This window comes from Pseudophryne corroboree, chromosome 1, assembly GCF_028390025.1.
Source record: "Pseudophryne corroboree isolate aPseCor3 chromosome 1, aPseCor3.hap2, whole genome shotgun sequence".
NCBI lineage: Eukaryota > Metazoa > Chordata > Amphibia > Anura > Myobatrachidae > Pseudophryne > Pseudophryne corroboree.
In genome coordinates this window covers 768,581,240-768,604,065 of record NC_086444.1, presented here as the reverse complement: position 1 = coordinate 768,604,065, position 22,826 = coordinate 768,581,240, and the positions used below count along the sequence as shown (strand labels likewise).

Here is a 22,826-nt window from a genome sequence, read left to right as displayed (position 1 = left end):
TGCATTTTTTTTAAATGCAAAAAAATTATAGAAAGCAAGTTTTTTTGAGCAAAATAAATGCTCTCATTAAATTTGGGGTACATGAAAATGGGTATAAGTATATATTTGGGTCATTTTAGGGTACTTAAAAAAAAAGTGAAAACAGACCGATTACTCCCATCTGCAAGCCTAAAAAACACCTGTCCCACTCATAAAGCACCCCAATATACCTGTCCCATACCTTAAGCCCCAATTTCCATCATTTTTTACTTTTTCACCCCAAAAATGACGTCATTATTGGCCAATTAAAAATAATTAAAAACTTCAACGTGCCTACTTAGTCATTACGGGGGGTGTCCCAGGAGTTCTGTACCATATCCAAACATTTTTACCTTAAAATAGTGACTTTTCCCAACTTTTCACCTGCTTCAGAGAAGGTGAAGTGAAATTAGTGAAAAAATGATCACCAATAAATTTTCCAGGATAATTGAATAGGCTGTAATTGCGTTTCACGTGAAAAGTCAGTTTTTTCACCCGAAAACCGGACTTTTCACGTGAAAAGTCCGTTATCACTGCTTATTGAATATACCCCTTTAAATCAACCTTGGTCACAAAGAAATTACTCAAGCTATAGACTCACTCCCATTAGACAAGCTCCGGGTCCTGATGGGTTTATAAATAAATTCTATAAATGCTTCAAAGACACGCTTACCCCTATTCTGGACGGAGTCTATAATCACGCTTCCTCCGTAGGGTATTTCCCAGTAGAGATGCTGGAGGCACGTGTAGCCGCTTTTCCTAAGCCGGGGAAAAATCCTGCCATGATGCCTAACTATCACCCCATAGCTTTATTAAATACTGATTTGAAAATCTATGCAAAGTTAGTGGCCAACAGACTCAACCCCTTGCTACCCTCGCTCATCCATTGTGATCAGGTGGGCTTTGTCCCCGGTAGACAGTCCCCCGATAACACTAGGCGGGTAATAAACGTACTGGACGCCTTTTCTTTATCGGATTCTCCTTTATTGTTGCTTTCATTAGACGTGGAGAAGGCGTTCGATCGCCTTCATTGGGGGTACTTGCAAGCGGTTCTTTGTAAGTTTGGCCTTACCGGTAGGGTTCTCTCATCTATTCTGGCTTTATATCTCTTCCCTCAGCAAGAGTGTGTGTGAATGGACTCCTCTCCTCTTCTTTTAAGATTACGAATGGCACACGCCAAGGGTGCCCCCTATCCCCGCTAGTATTTGCTCTTGCAATAGAACCTTTGGCTGAGAAAATACGATCTTCGTCATTGATTAAAGGAGTGGAATATCTGGGACAGTCTCATAAGATATGTCTATTCGCGGACGATGTCCTTTTGACACTCACTGCCCCTACTACCTCCCTGCGAGCTTTGCACACACTCTTGTCTGAATATTCAACAGTATCCTACTATAAACTTAATAATACTAAGACAGAGGCACTCCCTATTAACTTTCCGCCCTCCCTCTTGTCCGAGCTGAAGACTTCCTACTCGTACTCTTGGCAGGATAGAAGCCGCAAATATCTGGGGATCCATATCACCCAGAAGTTGGACGATCTAATATCCGCTAACTACCCCCCCCCTATTGCGCAAATTTACTGCTCTGGTCTCGGACTGGATGATGCATCATGTTTCCTGGCTAGGGCGCATTGCTGCACTGAAAATGACGGTCCTTCCCAGGTTCATGTACCTATTTCGGGCCATCCCTTTCCTCCTACCCAACTACCTTTTGTCCAAATTTAACGGTGTCTTTAACTCTTATGTTTGGAAAGGTAAGAAACCGAGGTTAGCCCAGAAAACAATGACCCGATCCAAACGAGAAGGGGGTCTGGCATATCCTGATTTGCATATCTATCAATTGGCTTGCCGTCTAGTGCAGATAGGGGCATGGTATCTACACCCTACGCACAAACCGTGGGTCCAGCTGGAACAAGGGCTTGTTGCCCCGATACCCCTGACTGATGTTTTCTTACTCCCGAAATCGGAGGGCACATCATTAACCAATAGATCTCTATCTGTTCAATCTGCTCGGGCTTGGTTGGAGGTAGTGCGAAACGGAAATGATATAACTCTCCCCACCCCTGCTCTATCACTGACGGGCTTAGCCTCCTTGATCCCTGACTTGAGATTTGATTCCTGGATATTGAAAGGAGTCCTGTCTCTACAGAATATCATGGTGCATAATACCCTTCTCTCTTTTGCCCAGATTCAGGAAAAGTTTTTATTGCCACATGGGGAATTCTATAAATATTTGCAACTTAGACATTGGCTCCATGGGGGCCTCGACACCCCCCCGCACCCTCACCTCCTTGCCTAAACTCGTCCAGAAGTTACTGGAAACCGGGGAGAGCAGGGGAGGCATCACTAAATGGTATAACTACATTATCAATCCCCAACCACTGCAGAAAGCCCCTTTCCAGATGAAATGGGAGGCGGACCCTTAGGTGCTCAGTCTCAGAGGAGGAATGGGAGCTGATTTTCCGATCCTGTTATACAGTATCTAAATGTGTATCGCATATAGAGCTTTCCTATAAACTCCTCCACCGCTTATATTTCACCCCATCCAGCCTACATGCGATGCAACCTTCCACATCCAATATGTGCTGGCGTAACTGTGGTAAGGTCGGTACCTTAATGCATATCTTTTGGAACTGCCCAGTACTTACCCCGTGTGGACCTCTGTCTTCCACCTCTTAGAATCAGTGCTGGGCCATCCTATAACCCCCCACCCGCGACTGGCTCTCCTTCATTTATATTATGGCGACTTATCGCCAGGTGATCGCTACATCTTAGGCCATATTCTTATCTCAACAAAACTATTAATTGCTCGCCAATGGCGCTTCACCGGGGCTCCCCATATATCAGCGATAGAGATGGTAGTGCAGTCGCACTACGAATTTGAGACAGCGGGAGTGGCCTATGCCTCTACCCCATCTTGCCCATTGCTTCGCTGGTATTCGTGGTCTACATATTGGCATAATCGCTCACCAGACTTCACGTCCGATCCTGACACTTAGGTATATCTGTTATCATTTTAGCATGTATTTACTGTTGGTCGGATTTAGCCTTGCGCTGTTTTCTTATACAATGTTCTTCTCAATATCCTCTATGTAATTATGTTTTTTTTGCCAAATGTTATGTGTACCCCCCTTACCCTTCCCCTTCTTTCTTTTCTGTACCCCTCTCCCTTTTGCTTTGCTTACCCGCAAAATAATAAAAATATGAAAAAAAAAAAAAAAAAAACACAGCACATATATATTACAGGTTGAGTATCCCATATCCAAATATTCCGAAATACGGATTTTTTTTTGAGAGTGAGATAGTGAAACCTTTGTTTTTTGATGGCTCAATGTACACAAACTTTGTTTAATGCACAGTGTTATTAAAAATATTGTATTAAATGACCTTCAGGCTGTGTGTATAAGGTGTATATGAAACAAATGAACTGTGTGAATATAGACACACTTTGTTTAATGCATAAAGTTATAAAAAATATTGGCTAAAATGACCTTCAGGCTGTGTGTATAAGGTGTATATGAAACATAAATGCATTCTGTGCTTAGACTTAGGTCCCATCATCATGATATCTCATTATGGTATACAATTATTCCAAAATACGGAAAAATCCAATATCCTAAATGCTTCTGGTCCCAAGCATTTTGGATACAGGATACTCAACCTGTACTATTAATTCCATGATACATTTGTTTAACACATGTAAAAAACTTTTAGTTTTAGAGTACAAAAATTAACAAAATTATAAAAGCATGGTTATTTATATTTTAAAGACCACTGTTTAGATTACAAAAGTGCACAATTATAGATTTTAAACTGTTTATGATGGCAGCAGAACTTGTGTGTAATTTATTGTAATAGTCATTTTTTTTTATTTTAGTACTTATATTTTTAGATATGGTCCACGCACTTTGAAACATTTATGTTTATAAAGTTGCAGTTTTAGTCAAACCATGACTGACAATGTCTATTAACAATGTCTATAATTAACTTTATACCAATTTGTTAATTATGTCAGATATTTTATTTTTAACCAGCTTCACAGTGTTATAAGTCTACAAGCAACAAGTGTATTGACAGGACTGGCTTAAAAATATATATATATATTTTAAATCTAGCGTCCTTCGTGAAACTCAGTCTAACTGGCATGATTAGCCTTCACTAGTACAGGATTTGCCAGTTAAGATAACGGTTTTCTACTCCAGTTACAAAAACCTTGCTTAGTCAAACAGTTATGTCTATGTGACGTATACTTGAAAAAGACATCTAAACTCATCTACTAGAACCCAAAATATAAATATTAACTGCAATAAAAAAGTAATCTGCACATAAACCACTCTAAATTACAAAGCTTGGTGAATTCACGGTATTCAGTTGTCACCACATCATCCATTGATGGGGGCGATTCCAATGTTTTTGCACCAACCCTCGCACAAAATCTGTCACTTTCAACAGTGCAGCACTGACTTCATTTTACTGGTGGGTGTGAGTAACTTAGATCCTATTGCTTTTTGTGCATGTCATTCTCAAATTGACCAGGTTCAGAGGAGTAAGGTGGCTAAACCCATCTAAACTCTTGGGTGCCCTTGATCGGGGCAAAAATTGAATAGCTCATTCGGGTGCCCAGAAAACTATTGAATTTCCCCCCATGTCTGCTCTTATTATCAAAATGTAATACATCTATGGTTATAATGTCATGTCACGGAAACAGATTTGGGGTTGGTCCACTGCCTTTGATAATACGTTATCACTGTACACCTCGACAAGATGTTGATGAATTTCAGCAGCTGATGTGCCCTTTAGATGCAGAAATGTAATCACACTACACACCTCAATGCTTGACCATGTGTCTGCTATGAGGTGCAGTCTAATGGCTGTGAGGGGAAGCAGTGGTCTACCTGCTCTGGCCTGGTGGGAAATTAGAATGAAATACAGAACACAACACGTGAGAGGACTTGTTACCTTACTTATTGAACCACCCTTGTATGTAATAGATGACCAGTATGAAAATAAACACTTTTGCTTTCTTTTGGGGGAAAGAAAAACAAAAACAAGAGCAATAGACAGTATCTTGGCATTACAGTTACATACAGGATAAGGATAGTGAACCCTTCCAATTATCTTTACAGAGAATATTTGGCCATTCACATCAGTCCCTGCCCCAGTGGGGCTTACAATCTATAATCTTCCCTACCACATGTACACACACAAACTCAAGCTAGGGTTAATTTTTGTTGGGAGCCAATTAACGTATCAGTAAGTTTTTGGATTGTGGGTGGAAACCAGAGTACCTGAAGGAAACCCACTCAAGCACGGGGAGAATATACAAACTACACACACACAGTTAGGACCATGCTGGGAACTGAGCCCATTACCTCAGTGCTGTGGGGCAGTAATGCTAACCATTACACCGACCGTGCTTCACCGTTCAGTCATACTTGTGTTTTTTTATCTTCACTCTACTGTTTCTTTACATACATCAAGTTAGAACTTTGTCATTGTTAGTCTTTCACAGCCATACTCTTATTTATATTCAGGGTTCAAATTTCCAAAACTTTAATTCAACAGGAAGCTCATTTTTAATAAGTATCACAGAATAGTAACATTAGCAAATGCATTAAAGCTCATAGCATTTGTAATTCTACGTGTCATTTCCAAAGTCATCTGGGAACCGGTTTCTAAATGTTACTCTTGCTATATAATGTAAACTTAATAAATGTATTTTTTTTAATAGCACATCTATAATGAAATAAAAAATAAAATAGAAAGACTTAAAAGCAGAGTGATAGATTTAGAACATAAATTGTCCTGTCTGTGCTACATTTACATATATCTCCATGTGTGGTACACTGCATAGACTGAAGATGAAACCCTAATAAATAAACTGTATGACTTTTTGAAATAATAATAATAATAATAATAAAAAACAAAACCTTTGGCTGTGCAAAATATTATTTTCACATACAGTAAGCATTCGTGAATATTTATACAAAGGTTTGTCATACCTCGCATACTGTATCAGTTATTCATAGAGAAAATTTATAATCCTCAATCTACATTATAATGGATTTATGGATTTATTTTAACTTTTCCTAACATTGAGGCATCTTTGGTAAAAAAAAAAAAAAAAAAGCAAAAAAACCAACTCCCGGTTGTGTTGAAGACGACTTCAGATGTTAACAGCATGAGCATGCTTTTTGCACAGTGGTTTATCCTTCTTTGAGAAAAAAGTTTGTCCCTCCAAACTCTCACAGCATACCTGCCAGGAAATACAAAATACAATTACATTCTTTTACATTTTGGTTTTTAGAAACAGTAACATCTTAACAAACCTATTTATTTTATGATCAGGGGACAACAATAACTTGTAGTTTTGAGGCTTATAGGACATTTACATCAGCAGACTTTATTTCAATTGGGCACCAGTGTCCGTGTGAACACTGAAAGTATGGGATCTGGGGGGTAATTCTGAGTTGATCGCAGCAGGAACTTTGTTAGCAGTTGGGCAAAACCATGTGCACTGCAGGGGGGGCAGATATAACATGTGCAGAGAGAGTTGGATTTGGGTGGGGTGTGTTCAATCTGCAATCTAAATTGCAGTGTAAAAATAAAGCAGCTAGTATTTACCCTGCACAGAAAATAAGAATTTACTCACCGGTAATTCTATTTCTCGTAGTCCGTAGTGGATGCTGGGAACTCCGTAAGGACCATGGGGAATAGACGGGCTCCGCAGGAGACTGGGCACTCTTATAAGAAAGATTAGGTACTATATCTGGTGTGCACTGGCTCCTCCCTCTATACCCCTCCTCCAGACCTCAGTTAAGGAAACTGTGCCCGGAAGAGCTGACATTACAAGGAAAGGATTTGGAATCCAGGGTAAGACTCATACCAGCCACACCAATCACACTGTACAACTCGTGATAACCATACCCAGTTAACAGTATGAACAACAACTGAGCCTCAGTAACAGATGGCTCATAACAATAACCCTTTAGTTAAGCAATAACTATATACATGTATTGCAGAGAGTCCGCACTTGGGATGGGCGCCCAGCATCCACTACGGACTACGAGAAATAGAATTACCGGTGAGTAAATTCTTATTTTCTCTGACGTCCTAGTGGATGCTGGGAACTCCGTAAGGACCATGGGGATTATACCAAAGCTCCCAAACGGGCGGGAGAGTGCGGATGACTCTGCAGCACCGAATGAGCAAAGGCAAGGTCCTCCTCAGCCAGGGTATCAAACTTGTAGAACTTAGCAAACGTGTTTGAACCCGACCAAGTAGCAGCTCGGCAAAGCTGTAAAGCCGAGACCCCTCGGGCAGCCGCCCAAGAAGAGCCCACCTTCCTTGTGGAATGGGCTTTTACTGATTTAGGATGCGGCAATCCTGCCGCAGAATGAGCTTGCTGAATCGTGCTACAGATCCAGCGCGCAATAGTTTGCTTTGAAGCAGGAGCACCCAGCTTGTTGGGCGCATGCAGGATAAACAGCGAGTCAGTTTTCCTGACTCCAGCCGTCCTGGCTACATATATTTTCAAAGCCCTGACTACATCTAGTAACTTGGAGTCCTCCAAGTCCCTAGTAGCCGCAGGCACCACAATAGGTTGGTTCAAATGAAACGCTGATACCACCTTAGGGAGAAATTGGGGACGAGTCCTCAATTCTGCCCTGTCCATATGGAAGATCAGATAAGGGCTTTTACACGACAAAGCCGCCAATTCTGACACCCGCCTAGCCGAAGCTAAGGCCAATAGCATGACCACTTTCCACGTGAGATATTTTAGCTCCACGGTCTTAAGTGGCTCAAACCAGTGGGATTTCAGGAAATCCAACACAACGTTAAGATCCCAAGGTGCCACTGGAGGCACAAAAGGGGGCTGAATATGCAGCACTCCCTTAACAAACGTTTGAACTTCATCTGGAATGCCCTTTTCCGTTAGGATCCGGCGCTCAACCGCCATGCCGTCAAACGCAGCCGCGGTAAGTCTTGGAACAGACAGGTCCCCTGCTGTAACAGGTCCTGTCTGAGAGGCAGAGGCCATGGGTCCTCTGAGATCATTTCTTGTAGTTCTGGGTACCAAGTTCTTCTTGGCCAATCCAGAACGATGAGTATAGTTCTTACTCCTCTCTTTCTTACAATCCTCAGTACCTTGGGTATGAGAGGAAGAGGAGGGAACACATAAACCGACTGGTACACTCACGGTGTCACTAGTGCGTCCACAGCTATCGCCTGAGGGTCTCTTGACCTAGCGCAATATTTTTTTAGCTTTTTGTTGAGACGGGACGCCATCATGTCTACCTGTGGCCGTTCCCAACGATTTACAATCAGCGTGAAGACTTCTGGATGAAGTCCCCACTCTCCCGGGTGGAGGTCGTGCCTGCTGAGGAAGTCTGCTTCCCAGTTGTCCACTCCTGGAATGAACACTGCTGACAGTGCTAGCACGTGATTCTCCGCCCATCGAAGAATCCTTGTGGCTTCTGCCATCGCCATCCTGCTTCTTGTGCCGCCCTGTCGGTTTACATGGGCGACCGCCGTGATGTTGTCTGACTGAATCAGCCCCGGTTGGTTTTGAAGCAGGGGTTCTGCTTGACTCAGGGCGTTGTAAATGGCCCTTAGTTCCAGAATATTTATGTGAAGGGAAGTCTCCTGACTTGACCACTGTCCTTGGAAGTTCCTTCCCTGAGTGACTGCCCACCAACCTCGGAGGCTTGCATCCGTGGTCACCAGGACCCAGTCCTGTATGCCGAATCTGCGGCCCTCGAGAAGATGAGCACTCTGCAGCCACCACAGCAGAGACACCCTGGCCATCGGGGACAGGGTGATCAGCCGATGCATCTGAAGATGCGATCCGGACCACTTGTCTAACAGATCCCACTGAAATATCCTTGCATGGAACCTGCCGAAGGGAATTGCTTCGTAAGAAGCTACCATCTTTCCCAGGACTCGCGTGCAGTGATGCACCGACACCTGTTTTGGTTTCAGGAGGTCCCTGACCAGAGATGACAATTCCTGGGCCTTCTCCACCGGGAGAAACACCTTCTTCTGTTCTGTGTCCAGAATCATGCCCAAGAACAGCAGACGCGTTGCAGGAATCAGCTGCGACTTTGGGATATTCAGAATCCAGCCGTGCTGTTGCAGCACTTCCCGAGATAGTGCTACGTTGACTAACAACTGCTCCTTGGACCTCGCCTTTATAAGGAGATCGTCCAAGTACGGGATAATTATAACTCCCTTCTTCCGAAGGAGTATCATCATTTCGGCCATTACCTTGGTAAATACCCTCGGTGCCGTGGACAGACCAAACGGCAATGTCTGGAATTGGTAATGACAGTCCTGTACCACAAACTTGAGGTACTCCTGGTGAGGTGGGTAAATGGGGACATGCAGATAAGCGTCCTTGATGTCCAGCGACACCATAAAATCCCCCTCTTCCAGGCTTGCAATAACCGCCCTGAGCGATTCCATTTTGAACTTGAACTTCCTTACATAAGTGTTCAAGGATTTTAAATTTAGAATGGGTCTCACCGTACCGTCTGGTTTCGGCACCACAAACATTGTGGAATAGTAACCCCGTCCCTGTTGAAGGAGGGGAACCTTGATTATCACCTGCTGAAGGTACAGCTTGTGAATAGCCGCCAGCACTACCTCCCTTTCCCTGGGAGCCGCTGGCAAGGCTGATTTAAGGTAACGGCGAGGGGGAGTCGCCTCGAACTCCAGCATGTATCCCTGAGATACCACTTGTAGAACCCAGAGATCCACCTGTGAGCGAACCCACTGGTCGCTGAAGTTCCGGAGACGCGCCCCCACCGCACCTGGCTCCACCTGTGGAGCCCCAGCGTCATGTGGTGGACTTAGTGGAAGCAGGGGAGGATTTTTGTTCCTGGGAACTGGCTGTCTGGTGTAGCTTTTTCCCTCTACCCCTGCCTCTGGGCAGAAAGGATGCGCCTCTGACCCGCTTGCCTTTCTGAGGTCGAAAGGACTGTACTTGATAATACAGTGCTTTCTTTCTTTTCTAGTGAGCTCAGGAGAGCCCACTAGGTGCATCCAGCTCTGGCTGGGCACAGATTCTAACTGAGGTCTGGAGGAGGGGCATAGAGGGAGGAGCCAGTGCACACCAGATATAGTACCTAATCTTTCTTTTAAGAGTGCCCAGTCTCCTGCGGAGCCCGTCTATTCCCCATGGTCCTTACGGAGTTCCCAGTATCCACTAGGACGTCAGAGAAACAAAATAACCCACCCAAATCTAACTCTCTCTGCAAATGTTATATCTGCCTCCCCTGCAGTGCACATGGGTTTGCCCAACTGCTAACAAAGTTTCTGCTGCGATCAACTCAGAATTACCCCCCTGGTCAGGATCCCGGCAGTCAGAATACCGAGGCCGGAATCCGGACACTTTTCAGAATGCCGACGCTGGCATCCCGAATAGGGTCTCCAATGGGTGAGGGTCTTTGTGTAGGCTACGGAAAGACTTAAGCTAGGTACACACTATACAATTATCTGCCAGATAGTCTGCCAGATCTGGCTGGTTGGAATGAAAATCTGGTAATGGATGAGAGCAAATTACAATCGACCATTTGCTCCTAAACACTGCAAAACTAACAAAACCTGTCGTTCATACAAATTAGTTAAACACAAATTTAACCAACTTGGATGACCGACAGTTTTTGTCCGTTTTCCAGTGTTTGGGAGCAAATGGTTGATTGTCATTTGCGCTCAGCCACTACCAAATTTTCATTCCAACCAGCCAGATCTGGCAGATTATCTGCCAAATAATTGTACAGTGTGTACCTAGCTTTAGGGTTAGAGGGCTGGTCGGGGGGGAGGTAAGTAAACTTGCCTTCCCCTGTTGGGATTCTATCGGGATGCTGCGGTCGGGATACTGACCGCCGACAAATCAATCCCAACTCAAAAGTATAAATGATGACAAATGTCAGCTGTAGTGGGGTGAAAGATTGCAGTGCTGGAGGGAGCTCGAAATACCTGAAAGCCTAAAAGCCCATTCATGGGTTTATATAGCCCTGTGGCACTCTAACAGTGGGATAAAATAATTCGGCACTTTCCCAGACTGCAGTCTTTTGCACACAGATTACAAATGGCAGTTCCTTACGAACTACTGTCTCTGGGAACTATTCATGTTTTTATCATGGAAATTCTAATTCTTCACTGGATTGAAGCAGGGCCGTGGGGATTGGTGTGAGAGTGGTGCTGCCGTGCAGAGCCATGGGGGTGGCACGGTCACTGCCCCTGTATTGGAGTGGCACCCCGTGACCAGTAGTGCAGCTTCAGTGCTGCTTGGAGCAGCCATAAACCCTGTGATATATAAAGTCGCCAATGCGCCCAGGCAGCTCTCCATACTTCTTCAGCCACCAGTCCCACCCTGTAAAATGGGGTCACGGGTTGGAAGTAGGGCCGGCACAGGACGCCTGGGAACACTGCTCTGACGCTGGATTGGGCAACGGTGTTCTAAATTAAAAGTGGCATTTTTCATCATACAGATTAGAACAAGTTAGTAAAGTCACCACTATTCAATTTCTGCCAATTAATTACAAGAACTTAATATGGTAAAGCCACAACATACAAAAGACACACAATCAGGCTGTCTATGGCCTCCACAGACAGATGTAATACAGCATACTGCAAGCTACTGATAATCATCTTTTCTGGTATTCAGATCTAATACTCACCGAGCAGACAAAGCAGGTGTTATGCCAAGTATGTCCCAGTGCTTCCAGGAACCGATCTCCAGCTTCAATAGGAAACTCACATCCATGGCAAATAGTACCAAACAGGGAATAATAATCTAAACAAGATATTGAATATTACAATGAGCTTTCAAAAAAAAAAAAAAAAAAGAAATAATTCAACTCTAAATCACGTATGAGTCAGAAATCTTCTGTAACGGGACAATACAAAAAGGAAATTTTTTAAAAAAAAATTGATGATTGCTAAAACATATGGAGGAAGATGCAAGGGATGGAACTTCGCATAGATTTCTATTCATACATGGAACCATGTTGCTCCTCAGTTGAACTTGACTACCACACTTCCAGTGATGGTTATATTTCTTCTCTGTACAGCCCAGATAGCTATGATAGGATGCAGACCTGCTTTTTTAATTTTTAAATATGAAATCAAATAACCCAGGAGGCCACTTATATACCAAGAGCACCGTCTCAGTAGAACACTAATAACATTAACAATGAAATAACTTTAGCATGGGGCCTGCAAAGCTCTGGGGAAACATACTATCCCACTGTATTACAGTAAATCTTGTAAGCTTGTTCAAGAACTGCTCTGGAAAAAGAATGAGCAAGGGTCAAATGTTAAACTAGTATAAATTACAGGGGGTCCTATGTAAAAGGTACATGAACTGTTTAAAATACAGATTAAAAGCTGTAGAATCAGGAAGACTTAAAAGATGCCAAATGATCCTGTTTATGGTTTAACATTACACAAAAGGTCTAAAAGGGAAGTGAATACCCAACTGTACTATGTAACAATAGGGTCTGTATAATATTAGCAGTTGTTTGCTTAATTAGAAAATACATTTAGATTATTGCATGTTTGTGGTTTATTCCATCTTGCTTCGTCTATTTATAGGATGCTGTTATTTCCGCTGTATATGCAGTGTTTTATACGGAGATCAAATATAGATAATAATATAGTGGAGGAGCACCAGAACAAAACACTATACAATAATTAAATGGTAAGCATAAATTTGTTATTAAGAAATTACAGAGAAAAAATACTATAATTTTAAACAAATGCATTCTGTGCAGCTGTTTTAGCTAACTTCCTTTTTTGTTATTCAGTTGGAGTTGGAACACAGACACAGAAAACCCCCCAAAATGTTCGGGCGTAATTACCCCGCATTGCTTGCACAGGAGAAAAGGTGTATATTATCCCATAAGCAGAGTTGAATGTATCTATCAGTGCACACTTGCACCAGCCTGATCACTGGTCAAGATATCAGTCTGAAAACACACATATCTTCTTGTTACGCTGGACTCTGCATTGCCAGCAGTTGCACTGAAACGTCATTGGTAACTAAATTACCCATTATTGCACAGTTACACGTGGAGATGCAACAGAGTTGAGTACGACTGATACAAATGTAGATACAGTATGTGGCTTAGCCACAATGCACAAGACCCACCTGCAAAACTCACCTGTTGTAACCTGTGCATTGATCCCATAGTGTTTATGACGGATCATCAAGATGATCCACTTTCTGTACACTGACTTTATACTATCCACAAATAGGATACAAATATCAAGACTAAACATTGGCATCCCAATATCAGTTCACACGTCAAAACTATTTATATAACCTCCTGGCAGTAGAGTGACTTATTCTGTAGCATAGTGTTTAACATTGCTCTTAGGCCTTGTGTGACGATTTTGTGTACTCCCTATTTCCCCACAACTTTCCTCCAGGTGCTCAAGTATTCTCACACCATCCAAAAATATATAGGTAGATTTATTTTACTTCCAAATAATATGAATACATAATAAAAAATAATAAAGAGAAGGAATTGCACAACATGGTCGCTGAATCTCCCTATTCTATTGTTCTATATTGATAATAGATATTTTTACGTCAGCACCGTAATCTACCTCAACCAACACTTCTAAACACAATGAAAACAATAGGACTAATTTAAAACAAGCAAAATGGCCAAATCACTGCCTAAAATTTTCTTTTGGTGCAATTTGATTTGCACAGATACACCTGATTTCCCAAGTATATATTTTGATCAGGGCCAGCTATGGAGTAGGCCACCGACCAGCCTAACTGTACATACCACTGTATAAGTGAGATGATAGGAATTACTGTAGCTAAATGGGTGGAAAGGAGGCATTTTTATGGACATTCTTTTTACCAGATCTTTACTCTGCAAATTAATTAGAATTTTGCACCTGATACAATCTGGTGGTGGATGGATGTTATATTTTTAATGGAAAAAAAATACCAAAACTACAGAAAACTTCAAAACACTGTAATAAAGGTAACGCCAATGATACTGAACTGCTTTGATTAATTTAATCTATAAATGAGACTAAAATTAGCAAAATCTTCACAGAACATTTAAACTAAAGAATAGGATAGTTCTAGCGTGGTAGTAAGGTTCTGTGCGTTTTATGTGCGGTTTTGCTCACATCTTGCAATTTCCTTCATGTCTAAGCACCTTAAACTGCTTTAGAAGGGATGTAGTTACAAGATCAACAATTACAATTTCTACATTCACAATGTTCACATCAAAATGTCGACTGTTAGGACGTTGATGTTAAAATGTCGACATGCAATTTGTCAACACTCAGAATTCTGACATTAGGGTTAGGCTGTGGATGGGAAGGTTAGGCACTAGAGGAATGGTTAAGGTTGGAGATAAGGGAGAAAGACCTAAACGCCGGAGGATTGAAGGTCTGACCTGTAAATCAAAATCCCATGACCTGGGATCGGGAATACACCGCTGGAGCGCTGCAGCCATCAGGAGCAGGTAAGTTACCGCTGGGGCATCAAGGATGATATGATGACATGCTAACATGCCGATATTTCACAGTGTCGACATGATTAATGTTGATCTGGTCAACATCAACATTATGACTGTCGACATATCATACCCAACACCTATGGAAGGACCATCAAGGAATACTGGTCTGACAAAGTTAATATGTTTAATGTTCATGTGTCAAAATGAACATGTGTTGAAAAGCAAACATGCAATGAGGCTGATGCAGATTTAAACATACACCTGTTTGTGGAGTGTATTTTGCGTGTTTACAGGATGTACATGTACCAAAACTGAGCACTCATAAGGACAATTCAGCCTTACGCAGGGCAAGTGCATCTACACTTACAAGGCTGTAGGCCGTTCTCACATAGGCAAAATTAAGTGTAGGCATGTGGACAGAAATGCAAGCTATATAGAGTTGGACAAAAGTATATACCTACATCATTTGCACAGAGTATAGGATAGGTTCAACTGTTGATGACTACAACGCACACCACATACACAATTTATTATAAAGCCTTTGCTCTGACACATACCTGTCTCACAGTAGGGGTCTCCATCTTCCAAATGGAAGACGCTGTTACGAATAGGAGTGTGACAGGCTACGCACACAAAGCAGGAGACATGCCAGGTCTGCTTCAGAGCATTGATGACTTCCTGTCAGTTAAGAAAAAGAAGTGTTGATCAATTAATGATTTGGATATAAATGGTAGACAGAGGGTTATTGTGTATTGCACTTGATATATTACAGGAAAAATGCTCAGCTTTCATTTTGGAGTCTTAAGAACCTGTTACATGAGAATCTAATTAATTATTGAAGTACCCACAGCCTAGCTGACACTTCATTTAAAAAAAAAAAATGTTTAAGTGTTTATTTCTGGTAATTGTGCGGATTAATTTTCTGAATCAATAAATATATGATTTTCAAAGCGTCAAGACATTATTACCCTTCAATGATCAGCATCATAACCTATACTGCAAACAAGGCAAGAATAACAAATAAAAAAAAAAATCAAAAGGTTGTTACAAACCGGTTTATAACTGGATGATTTCAAGAATTCAATTCCCTCAATATTCTCTGAATGATTTTTACATTTTAGTCCCAATAAAAAACTAAAATAAAAAATAAATCTTATTTCCTCCTATTTGCCACCATCAGCTTCCTACAGCATTTTGGAATGTAAAAAATAATCTAACCTCTTCTCGCCCTAAGATTACATCCCACCGTACTTCCATACTGTATACCAATTCTATTCATTAGCCTCCCCCAAGTTTCTGGCCTCTTCCCTGGAACCCAAAGCAGTCACTGACATTGCTGAAGCACGTGGTGTAATTCTTCCGCTTGCAAAAAGCGGCTCAGCACAAAGCTAATGTAAATGACCGTGTTGGTTGTGTGGAATGACTTAGTCAAGTACAAATTACTGTAAGTGAGAATTTTTTAAAAGACAACACTTTTATACATGCTTTGTCAAAGTCACACATGTAGTCTCTTTATGACATACATCACTCCTGTGTGCCTTAATAGCAATGCCATACCAAACAACAGTTCTTTCTTTTACAAAGCAGTTAGGGTGCCTTTACACTTACAAATGAGGACCACAGCTAGCACAGTCAGGGAACTCATGATTTCAGCTGTACAAGTTGCAATTAAAAATCTATATATGTAAATAATTTATCAAATTGTAAGCCCAAAGTGTAGCTAGTCAAGACTTCTATTATTCAGAAAAGCTACCAGAATGTCTAGAAATTAATATCTTTATAATACTCTAAATCTGCATTGCTGCTAATATGCTATATAAATATCTTTATTATATGCACCAAAAGCAGCTTTGTTGCAGTAATCGGGCCCTGCACCTTTAAAAAAGGCATCTCATTGGATTGCTGGTCAAATAGTTATGAAATGTGTTGAGACTGGTAGGAAGAAAGATGAAGTGTTACAAGTTTCCTGCACTCTTACAGATGACTATTCCAGCTGGGCTGGATACGCCGTCGAATAAACATTAGTAACAGACAGTTGATTAACGTTACATCTGAAACGGCTAAAGTCTTTGCAGATTTCTTCTGACCCATCTATAAAACACAATCTATGCTAAAGGGTTGTATGCCTATTTATTATATAATTTATTGCTCGTCCCTGAGCATTTCCAGCTATACCAGCAAGTGTCACTGAAACGTCATCTAACTACTGTCTAGAAAAAAGCACTTGGGAGCAGTACTAATGGATTCACATCATGTAATGTACAATATGCCTAATGCTGTTGTCCTAAATTACACGGACATTCTGTCTAAAAAATGGTTCTGGAGCAGACACAGGGAACACTGCTGCCTAATTAAATCTCTATTATTTAAGCAGTTGATTTCCAGATAAGGCACTCAGGCTTACATAGACCTACACCTCCAAATCATTACGCTAACACCAGATCCTAGCAGCTCAAATGTCTTGCTGGAGAAAGTGGATAGCCTACGGTGTCTAGTTTGTCTGCTGCATTTGCTATTGTTGAGAATCACAATAAAAACATGCCTGCGTGGTGATATATAGTAGAGAAAAACAACATTTTGAAAGTATTAATTTAAGCTCACAACTGTTTCTTGCATACTGTATTCCCTGATTGATCATGCTTATTATGTATTTTGTCTTAGAGGCAACAAATACAAAAATAATAGGTTTTATGACAGTTTTAAATTCTAGCCTCTCAATTTAGAAATTTTACTCAGGAGCACTTTCCTGGAATTAATGTAAAGATTGAAATAAAAAGAAGCCCCTAATGGATGCCTGCCTTATTTGTTTAATCAGGTGCCCCCTCTCATGTTACCCAGTGTCTCAGATCTAGGGGTTTTCAAGTAATCAGCTCACCTTCTAACTTGGGACAATCATTCTGGCCACATACATCCAGCTGTGCCATGATCAATTTTGTGATGAGGCCCATAAAAAAATAAAAAAATAAAAAACAAACACTTTCCAAGAAACAGTTTGAATGTTGTTTAAAGCCAAAAGTAATTGGCTGATCCTAAATATTTCTCTTTTTACAATTCTGTATTGTGTGAAGATACTTCTTTGCCATAATTTGTTATGAATCTAGTTTGTCAACCATTTTACTTACCCCAAGTATCTTCCTCTGGCAACGGGCACAATCTGGTGCAAAGAACTTCTCGTAACAAATCTCGCAATACAGCTCCCCTTTCTCTTGAACAAAGCCCATTTCCGCCATGCTCTGCTTGCAGTGAGCACAATTGAATTCTTCTGGATGCCATGATTTACCCAAAGCCAACAAAAATGGTCCTCTGGTATAGAGAAAACAGGTGGATAGTTAGCTTTAGCATTGTCTTTACTAGGCATAATTATACAAGACAAAGACTGACAAGAAAAACAACAAGACAAGAGGTCATAAAACTCAAACTTTTATAGTGTATCAGAGGATTTGCTGCAGTTACGCTTTCTACAAAAAACAAATAAAAACATATCTTCCAAGGTAATATATTTACAAAACCAGTTGTACCCTTTTTTTTTGTAAAGTGAACATCTATGAAACTGGCTAAGACACCGAACATTATTACAAGGGCCCTCATTCCGAGTTGTTCGCTCGCTAGCAGATTTTAGCAGCATTGCACACGCTAGGCCGCCGCCCTCTGGGAGTGTATCTTAGCATAGCAGAATTGCGAACGAAAGATTAGCAGAATTGCGAATAGAAAATTCTTAGCAGTTTCTGAGTAGCTCGAGACTTACTCCTACACTGCGATCAGCTCAGCCCATTTCATTCCTGGTTTGACGTCACAAACACGCCCTGCGTTCGGCCAGCCACTCCCCCGTTTCTCCAGACACTCCCGCATTTTATCCTGGCACGCCTGCGTTTTTCTGCACACTCCCAGAAAATGGTCAGTTTCCACCCAGAAACACCCACTTCCTGTCAATCACACTCCGATCACTTCAACGATGAAAATTCTTCGTTCGGACTTGAGTAAATCTACTAAGTTTTGTGCTAAAATACTTAGCGCATGCGCACTGCGTACCATGCGCATTTTTGCCTTAATCGCTCTGTTGCGAAAATCTGCAACGAGCGAACAACTCGGAATGACCCCCAATATACGGTACATAAATATTACACAACAGCCTACAGATGTGCCTTCATACACTATTACCGCAGTCACATCAAACATCCTTGCTTGGCGCCCCAGGTCCCGTCTTGGCCAGGGTCGATCATCTGTTTTGTAGGAATGTGCATCTTTGTCACATAAATGAAACAGCCGGATGAAACAAACAGCTTCATGAGACCGTGCTAATTTATATTAATTTGATATGCGACACTTATCTGTTTGCACCTGACTCTGAAACTATATATGAAATGCTACGATGCAGCGTTTTTTTCATGCCAATTTCCTCCATGTACAGACCCAGTCGTACATATATACAAGTGTTGCATATCACATTAATCAGTGCAGGCATGTGAGTGGTACTGTTGCATGATGTATTGAGACTAGGTGTATGAGGACACATCTATAATTGCAGAAGGGAATGCTTTCCCGTTTGCAGAACGCATCTAGAGTAAAATTTACTCAGCACATGCTCAGAAAATTAGTACTTGCAAACGTAGAGTGGAACACATTTTGAATGTATCTTTAATAAGAAGTGGTTTCTGTGTCATTTAGAAACCGCCGAAAACCACCAGCAGTTTCTAAATGAAATCCGCCAGTGTGGTCTATTTGGTGGCGGTTTCTATGGAGACCAGAGGAGAAGCTATTCTATTCATATTCACTGAAAGGTGCTTGTATAAAAACAACATTCACCTGACATCATACAAACAGACCACTGTAAAATAAGAACTATTCTTTTCGGGTTGGGTCTGAAATGCCGGTGGTCGGGATACAGACAGCCTTTAAAATACAGAGTGCGGCATCCCCATGGCGAGAATCTCGACCGGGGCAAGGTAAGTATACTTAACTTTCCACAATGCCCCCCTTAACCATAAACTTTCCTTCACACAGCCTAAACCTAACCCTCCACCCACCTCCTCCAGTCTGAATCTAACCCAACTGGGTGTTGCCTAAACCTACCCCCTTTTTCCTACAGCTTAAACCTGCCCCCTCCCCACACTGTGCATGTAAAAAATATGCATGTGTAAGCCCAGATGCAGAGTTCAGGGTGCAAACTAAAGATGTTTGAGCGATGTCATCACATGGCACACTAGGCACTGAGGGTGGCATGTTGTGGCCCTCCATCCCTTGCTTCTGGCTAGCAGAGTGCTACAGCCAGGATTGCTGCTACAGTGCCACCCATATGTACCCTGCAGTCGGTACAGCTGCTCGGAGCTTCCTCAGGACGGCTCCTTGCTCGCTGCATTTCTTGGAGTTGGAGTCCATGTCATCTCTGCACGACATCATGCACTTAGGGCATGCTACCATCCTTTTACAGCACTGGCAGGTTTGTATGCTACTCATCATTATCAGCGCGCATGTGCACTCAAGAATATTATTAATGCAAAAGACATGCTTGAAAACAGGCATATTTATGTATACATCCCACTCTGTATAGCCTGCAATGGACTATGCCTATATGAGAACACCCAGTTAAAGAACAGTTACGCCCCTCAACCGTGAGTGGAGAAGTGATGCATAGTGCAAACACAAGTTAGAGGGCAAACATTCAACTCCACATCAGTGTCTATGTACAAACTGAACCATCTGCAGTTTTACAAAAAGTCTACTGTAAAGATAAAGATGCTGTAACTAAACCCTATATTTCTCTACTCATGCCCTTTAGCTTTAAATGATTTTTATAAAAAAAAAAAGAAAACAAATTATCCCACATTTTATAGTTCTTTTTAAAATCTCAATCGCTGTACTGCTCACACTGGAAGGCCCTAGAGAATGAATGAGCAAACACTAAACTAACTTGATAGCCCCATCCACTCTGCATGCACCTTTATACACCAGTGTCCTCTCAGCTATGTATACAGAAGCAACAATACAAGTCCTTATGTATAACAAAGTGCTCTCTTCTCTGAGTGTCAGCACTGGCTAATTTAACAGACTCATTAACAAAAGACTGACACTGAAGAAGACAGGTTTTCCTGTTCCAGACAGGATTGAGTTTCTATCTGTATTAAAAAGACAGACATTGCTACCTAGAAAATGGAACCTCGAGAGCGTGGAAATGTTACGGAAGGAATATTAGAGCAGGATACAAAAGAGAAAAAAAAGTCTTCGGCAACAGAATCCCTGCACAATGATGGCTCTCTAAAGATTACAGTGCTGACATTCTCTGGTCAGAAAACCAAGTTCAACTCCAGGTGAATAAGGGATTATGTAGAAGGCAGAGTAATCAGAGTCACGCTCTAGATCACCAACCCTTACATAAGGTTACCATCCATATTATGAAGCATGACAAACTGGAGTCCTAGTTTAAAAATGCAGAGATGGGAAAAAAGAGTGTGTATGGTTATGGTTATGGTTATAAATTGCTGCATGTCCATTTGAAATTAAATGACGGCTAGTCCTCATACTGTATATTATAATGTGCTGTGCAAATTGCTTTCATCTCCCATCTCACTTTTCACATTGAGAACAGTCATTAATACTCCATACAGCATCAAGGGGCCAGGAATGAGGTTAACTGGCTCTAGAAAATATTTGGTTTATATATTTTTTTTCCAACTATCTACATTGAAAACAGTTCTGTTTAAACAAAACGAAATAATCTTATCCACACATTTCTTTTTTGCGGCAAGGAAATTATGAACGTGCATGAAATACACATACAGTATCTTACCAAAAGCTATTGAGAACATTTAAAAAATTAAAAAGGGGGGGAAAAATCAATAATTAATTGTACTAACAAAAAAGGTTTGTTATCAGAAGGATCACGTCTGGCTTTGCATTCTGTCTAGCAAGGCATCCATGTCCTGAATGTAGTTTGGCTTCAGAACAGGTGTTCAGACTGGTCACTTGATACAACTGCCCGCTTTACTTCAAGGTATTGCTGCCAACAAGGGCATGACCTGTAATTGCATTAAAGCAACCAGCTGCAGTCATTTAAATATGATCTGAGGCAATGTACTGGAATGTTTTAAGCATGAAAAAGATGAATCTACTTTTGTAATACACGTTATAAAAGTATTACCAAACTGCAATACATAATCACACTAATTTTTCTGCTAATTAATCAATTAATAGGGGGGTCATTTCTGACTCATCTTACCGCTAGTTGCACTCTTATAAAGACCTATGGGGGACGGGATCCCAATAGCTTCCCCAAACAGACTTGGAATCTGACATGCTCTAATACCACTAGCAGTAATAAAGAAATAATAAGTGGATGCGCTACTTATATAACAGAGAAAGCATCAAGAAAGTGTGTGGCAGCAGCGGGAAAAGCACAATGTTTTACTTGCTTGGGGGAAAAATGTATACTAGTACTCTCATTTATGTGGGGGCCTTGCCACTTTTGATATCCTGCTTTTCCCCTCTGAAAGCCTGTACTCCTGAAATTGGCAATTTGTCTCTATTCAATCCTTTCTTCCATCCCATTACTACTGCCTCATCATCCTTCTATCAACATGCCCCTTTGACACTTTAGCCATCCTTTCTCTCAGATCATCAAATGCCCCCTCCATCATTAAGTAACAATTAAAAAAACAATCCTCTCTCATTATAAACTCAAATCTCATCGGAGTATGCTGCACTGTATAAGAAACTTAACAAATATAAAATAAATCTCCCATCACTAACCTCTGGATCAAGTAACTCCTCTATCATCAGCCCTTTGTGCTGCATCACCACGAAATGACTGTATCTGTGGTTCCCAAATGCAATCCTCAAGGCACCCGAAGACTTCAGATTTTAAGCATATCCATGCTTGTGCATAGATAGTATAATCAAGCTAACTTAGGAACTAAAGTAATTAAATCACATGTGCTTAAGCATGGATATCTTTAAAACGCAGACTGTTAGGGTGCCTTGAGGACTGCATTTGGGAACCACTGGACTATACATCAGTTACATAGATTCTTAGGTGCCCTGCTTGACCAGGGAGGAACTAGACTTGAATTTGGTGCTCCACAACTGGGCCGAGCACATATCATTCTGGAGCATCAATCAGATGTTGGTGGTCAGAGATGACTGCTCATTACAGAGCTGTCTGCCGTGCACACCAAACATAACACAATATTAAACACTGCTCAGAAAAGGACAACTATCCGGAATCACAGAGAATGGCTGCTCAGAGATAGGTGCCACAGTGCAATTTAAATAGGAACATTAAAAAATAAGAATTTACTTACCGATAATTCTATTTCTCG

The 22,826-nt window shown here is 41.4% G+C and overlaps 1 protein-coding gene across 3 annotated transcripts in view; it reads right to left on the bottom strand.

Moving 5' to 3' along the window:
- Nucleotides 1–4,017: 4,017 nt before the first annotated feature.
- Nucleotides 4,018–22,826, bottom strand: part of PDLIM5 (PDZ and LIM domain 5) — a 386,619-nt gene continuing 367,810 nt past the window's right edge. For all 3 annotated transcript variants that reach the window (XM_063917416.1, XM_063917425.1, XM_063917436.1), the window contains 4 exons: nt 17,637–17,817; nt 15,072–15,192; nt 11,704–11,819; nt 4,018–6,275 (listed from right to left, as the gene is read on the bottom strand). In XM_063917416.1, the coding sequence (XP_063773486.1) occupies nt 6,186–6,275; nt 11,704–11,819; nt 15,072–15,192; nt 17,637–17,817 (508 nt within the window). In that variant the 3' untranslated portion in view covers nt 4,018–6,185. The remainder of the gene's footprint in view (nt 6,276–11,703; nt 11,820–15,071; nt 15,193–17,636; nt 17,818–22,826) is intronic.